The sequence below is a fragment of the Haliotis rubra genome, unplaced genomic scaffold, assembly GCF_003918875.1.
Source record: "Haliotis rubra isolate DU_JTF1 unplaced genomic scaffold, ASM391887v1 Scf19, whole genome shotgun sequence".
Taxonomy (NCBI): Eukaryota; Metazoa; Mollusca; class Gastropoda; order Lepetellida; family Haliotidae; genus Haliotis; species Haliotis rubra.
The window spans coordinates 685445-691148 of NW_025765891.1; the positions used below are offsets into that span (position 1 = coordinate 685445).

Here is a 5704-nt window from a genome sequence, read left to right on the forward strand (position 1 = left end):
ATATGAAATAGATCAGGCCGTCACATCAGTCAATGTTTCAAGCTCAGATAGGCAATCTAGTGGAAGGGGAATCGGATATGTGGATGTTATTTACTGATATCATATCATCAATATAACTGAAACTTGAGTTCAATTTCTTGGGCAAATTACCTTGTTTTGATTTCGCCAAACCGAGCAGAAATCCTGATTCACATGCATCCGCAAGGAGTGGAGTACAAACTGTGCCCATGGGGATGCCAAAAACCGGTGTAAATGTTTTGCTCGAAAATTTTACAACTTGATCAATTTATCAACAACGGCACAAGCACACGTGATGACGTTCAGAGGACGAACTTTCGCTTTCATACTTAACAATGCAATGTCAAGCAAACATTTTGTAAAGTCCGTCTTGGTCTGACAAATACTATCGAGAAACATTTGGATATCACTTGTCGTATATTACATTTTCAAGTCGATGCAATTCCTCCGAAAAGTTGTCTATGTTTTGTAGTGCTAATGTATAGCTCTAAAGGTGGGTTTGCTATTTTCAAAAATCATTTTTAGACCGACACATGGTGTACTGCTAAAGTTCCAATTAAGGGGTCATTTTCATTAAACAAAACTGTACAAATTTCAAATCTAATCACCATCGTGACTTTCGAGTTGAGAAAATGTGAATGTCTTGTCAGATTTCTATCACTGTACAAATGTTCAAAATACACTTTCCACACTTCCCTGTGAACTTACGTAATATTTCTGTATAAGCTCGAAGGATATAACGTATGCTTGCTTGTAATTCTACACATCCCTTACTTGTTACTTGCTATATGCCCTTCAATTCACCCGGAAGTTGTCCTTCCCAAGCAAATCAATCACAGGTAACGCAAAACGCGCCGAGTATATAAACGCGAAAGCCGTAAGGAGAAACATCACTGATTTTCCTACGTTGACAACAAGTCGCTCCATATATCTCATCGTGAGTACCCAGGTAAACACCATTTTATAAAATTAACTTTTGGACAGGCAGGAAATGCTTTTGAGTCACCACATCATCTTTTTCTGTGTATTTTCGAAATCATTGGAAATCATTTCTTACATTCTAATTTCTTTCACGAAACACGTTCACTCTAATTGACAGCTACCGACAATGATGAAGCTTATTGTCGTCCTTGTTGCCTGTCTGGCTGTTGCTACATACGCCAAACCCATGGGCTACGGTTTGGGCATGTACGGAGGCGTCGGTGGCCTTGGCTATGGTATGGGAGGCCTATACGGAGGCATGGGCGGCTTTGGCATGGGAGGACTGTACGGCGGTATGGGTCTTTATGGAGGCATGGGAGGATTGTATGGAGGCATGGGAGGATTGTACGGAGGCATGGGAGGACTGCACGGAGGCATGGGAGGACTGTATGGTGGCATGTACGGAGGAATGGGACTTGGCAAAGGAATTGGTAAGTTGGCAACGTAATGTAATCATAACATGAGACGCTCAAATGTATTAACATGACACACATGAAGTGTGGTTGTGGGGACAGTGAAGTTACCTTTATCGTTTGTGCATATTAATTTGCAAATTGCAGTAACACGTAACATTTGCGAAGGGAATGAGTGGAGAGGGGTATGTTTGGGTTTCGTTAGCGACAGATTATTTGCTTTTTTAATACATACAATTTTCCCGTTAGAAAGACGAAACTAAACGATATTTATCCCAAAGTAACCTGGCAAAGAACCTCTAAACAGCATTTTTCTCCTATTTTAGTACATGATAATTGTGTATTGTGTTGTCTCTTTCAGGTATTGGATATGGTTACTACTGAGAGTCGTGTCTTCAAGAAACAGCTCCCTGTGATTATTCACTCATGTACAACCAACGGTTGTAATAAATATATTTACATTCATTCGTCTAAATTTTATCATTTGTACACATATGACATTTTACATCATTTAGAAATATGAGTTAGCAGAGGTTCTAATAGAAGCGATTCCCAACACCAACGTTGGAGTGTGTGAGTGAATATTGCATGAGCTAATTTCAGATTTCCCCCATCTGTAGAGTTACATTGCACGTCGTGTCAAAAACTCTTGTAAGAGAAAAGTAAATGTAAAGATCACACTTAAAGAATGTGGGTGCATGTGCTGTAGTATATGGAAGAAAATCACATCAAACCGCCTTGGGTTTATGTCTTCAAATATGTTCTAACATACTTTTAAATACCAAGGCTTGTTCAACACATTTTGTGTGAATACATGGCGTTAAAGGGAAAATGCTAACATCACAACACACAAAATAGTCTCAATTCTATTTGCATCAAACAACTATTTAAGGAACATGTTTTGTACACTTTTAAATTTTCTGACTTAATGTTTGCAAGTAAACGTTTCAAATGAAAATGGACATATTTCATTGTGATTTAGGTCGCAATCAGCAATATCACAGGTTCTTCCATACAACCCCGAGGTTATATGATACAGATTTACCCATTTTAAGATACAGTCTTATGATTCAGGTTCACAACCCCCATCTCCTGTTTATATATTATCCGCCACTACCTGACATAACTGAAACAGAGTCTTCTCTTGATAGGTTCAAAGATCCCCTTCCCCGTGGCATCATTTCCCTACATCGTCACTACTGGTGTAATTCTGCAGACATCCACACAACGTGTACACAAACCAAAGAGCATGTTGACCTGCTAACTTACCTGAGTTTAATGCTAATTATCTGTTTCTAAGGGAATCAAGAACACCTAGTTGCAAAAGAAAAGATAAGGATGAATCACGATAACAAACTAGTTTGTGGCTTCCCTTAATAATGTGTATGAATATTGCCTTTTATGGGAAGTCAACTTGAGCTTCTACCGACGCCCTTGACTATAGCAAAGTTGTACAAATTACAGTGTATGCAACAATGAAACCCAAAACAGTTGGCACATTCCTATCGCATTGTATATAAACCAAGCTCGGACATATCACCATTTACAGAAATTCGTTTAAGTATATGTATATATGTTTAAATAAAGCTTGTTCGTGGCTATAACAATGTTGTCCTATGAAGTTAACTTTTTATTCGATAAATTTCCTATGATTTCATCACAAATTTCTTATGGGTGTGGAAAAGGTTTGACGCGTTTTGTTTACAGGACATCACGACGACATACTTTCGTGAATTCCTTGCTAGACTATTTCAAACGTGGGCGTTCCATTGTTTCATGACGGGAAAAGCTGCTGACTTGGAGAATCCTGCAAATGTGAAATGTTCATTTTGTTGTTGCTGTATCACCTTGTATTACATCGCAGTTTAACAGGTCTGTAAATAATTGAACTGATGCCAGACAAACGTGTTACTGACATTATAAAAGTCGCCCTACGCAATTCAAGTGTCTGATTACCAGATCGTTCGGCCGGTTCTAAGAAGCATAGGTTACTCAGAATCTATTCCATCTTTTCAATACGGAAAGCGGCAATTCATCAGTGTGATACCGAGCTTGTTTTACTAATACGAATGGGGAATTAAAGTAGATAATGTTGTGATGTAATACTTCTGAAATGCTTATTTTGACAAATGTGTTTTTCTGTGCCTCACAATGAACCAGGGTCTGCTTTTAAAAACGACAGTCGTAAGTCCATAACATATCACTCTAACAAGGGAGAGACAAGAGTGAGTGAGTGAGTTAAAATTTAAAGTCACATCGGCAATATTTCAGCCATATGGTTACTAAAACAAGTTTTAGAATTCACCATAAATACATGTAAATTATAAAACCTGCCATCGAAGGACAGTAAAACCGATTAGAATATCACAATATCAAGAAATAAAACTAGCATCTCTCTCTAAAATTGGATTTTAAATTAGAAGGTAGATCACCATACCAGGGGCCATGGGGCCATGGGGACTTACAGTGCTTTTGCTAACTGCATGGACCCTAGTTGGATTTACACCATCCCTTCAGCCGCTATAATTTAAAACAACGGATATGCTACGATTAATAGTTCGGTAGAGCGAAATTGACCTTGAAAGGGACTTACGTACCCTCTCAGGAGGACAATTGTTGGTTGGTTGGTTTTATAGTTTTAGGGCGACGTGGGCCAATAAGAGGCCTATGCGCGCCCATCAGATTGACTTGATTTAATAAACAATCATAGATAATTTTATCGCCAAAAGGAATCGTTTAGTTAAGATAAAAGAAACGACAACACTATTAATATTAATTAGGATAGATGTATACATATATCGAATAACCTCTGCTTTGTGTTACGGATTAAAAAACCTTAAGTAATCACTTCCATTTCTGAAACATGAAATACTCATTTATAAAAAAGCAGTAGGTTCAGATGACAGAGTGTTAAAATGATTTAAAACCACAGAACTAAATCTGTCTAAGCCATTCGAGAGCCTGTCTAGATTACATCATATTTTCCAGATGACGAGACAAAATCTAAAACTGCCTGTTGCACAGACCCATACATGATATTGGGGCCCAAAACTGTTTCTAATGAAAATACATCATCAACCTCAAGTAAAGTACTCCTGAGATTATGTCTTATGTTGGTATGCCCAGGGCATGTAATTAGATAATGTACGATATTTTCAGGCGTCTCCAAATTGCAATGGCCACATTTAGAAGAGACCGTCTTATCTATAATACTCCTGTAAGCATTTAGCCCAAAGTGTCCAAGTCTGAGACGTGAAAGAATAACCTCATCACGCCTTTTACGACGACAAATTTTATGACCAGATTTTTAAGATGGTCTAAGTTTGTACATATGTCGATAAAACATTTTCAAAATCTTTAGGGACTGGTTGAAATTTAAATAAATCAACTTCAGGAAACTGTAATCCGGATTTGGCCAAATTATCTGCAATCTCATTCCCATGTATTCCAATATGTGCTTGGACCCACACAATATCGCATGCAATGTACTTCATGTTTGAAGATGGAGGACAATAATTATACTGTTTTTTAACCCCCTTTGAGGATACAGCCACTAACAATCGAAGTTGATAATCTACACTACCAATTCTAAAAACGTATCTATTTACAAAACATATATCAAACTTCATTTAACAAATCTATCTCTTTTAAAAAATCAATGATTAAATGATAATTAACATTATTAAAAAGGTCCTTTACTGTTTTGATATTGAAATATTTATCCCTTATGATGGAGAATTCAACACAGTCAAGCAGGATATGCTTGACAGTGACTCTCTCATCACAAGGGATACAAAACGGAGGATCCTCGCCTTTCAATAGACATACATGAGTATATCTTGCGTGGCCAATACGACATCGTCGTATGATGACCTCTTCAAATCTTGACGGACAACCCAAGTAGGTATAACCAACATAGGGTTTTATTTCATGTAACTTATTAATACCTAGTTGGGTGCCCCACTTCTTCTGCATCAGATCACGGATGTACAATCTAATCACAGATTTGTTGAGTGCTGCCTTAGCAGCAAGTTCGGCCATGGTGTTCCCAGAAATGCCAACGTGGCTGGGTAACCAACAAAAGATGATGTCGTATTAGCCAGTAGAAAGATCATTATATAATTCAATTAGAGAGATTTTTAATAGCCTGAAGGCAAGAGAGAGAGTCGGAAAAGATAATGTATTGTTTATATCTAGGGTGTTTATTCATATATTTTAAGGCTGTTAATAAGGCGTTAGCTTCTGCTGTGAAAATAGAGCTGTTATTTGGTAATCGGGAAGATATTGTTCTG

The 5704-nt window shown here is 37.6% G+C and overlaps 1 protein-coding gene across 1 annotated transcript; it reads left to right on the forward strand.

Annotated features, from left to right (window-relative positions):
* The first annotated feature begins 1126 nt into the window (after positions 1-1126).
* Positions 1127-1796, forward strand: LOC124274281 (acanthoscurrin-1-like). Its single transcript, XM_046709623.1, has 2 exons — positions 1127-1430; positions 1774-1796. Exons 1-2 carry the CDS (start codon positions 1127-1129, stop codon positions 1794-1796), a joined length of 327 nt encoding a protein of 108 aa, XP_046565579.1.
* The last annotated feature ends 3908 nt before the right edge of the window (positions 1797-5704 follow it).

Coding starts and splice junctions, on each gene's coding strand:
- LOC124274281 (XM_046709623.1), top strand. CDS start 1,127: ATGATGAAGCTTATTGTCGTCCTTGTTGCCTGTCTGGCTGTTGCTACA. Junction 1,431..1,773: donor GGGACTTGGCAAAGGAATTG/GTAAGTTGGCAA, acceptor TGTCTCTTTCAG/GTATTGGATATGGTTACTAC.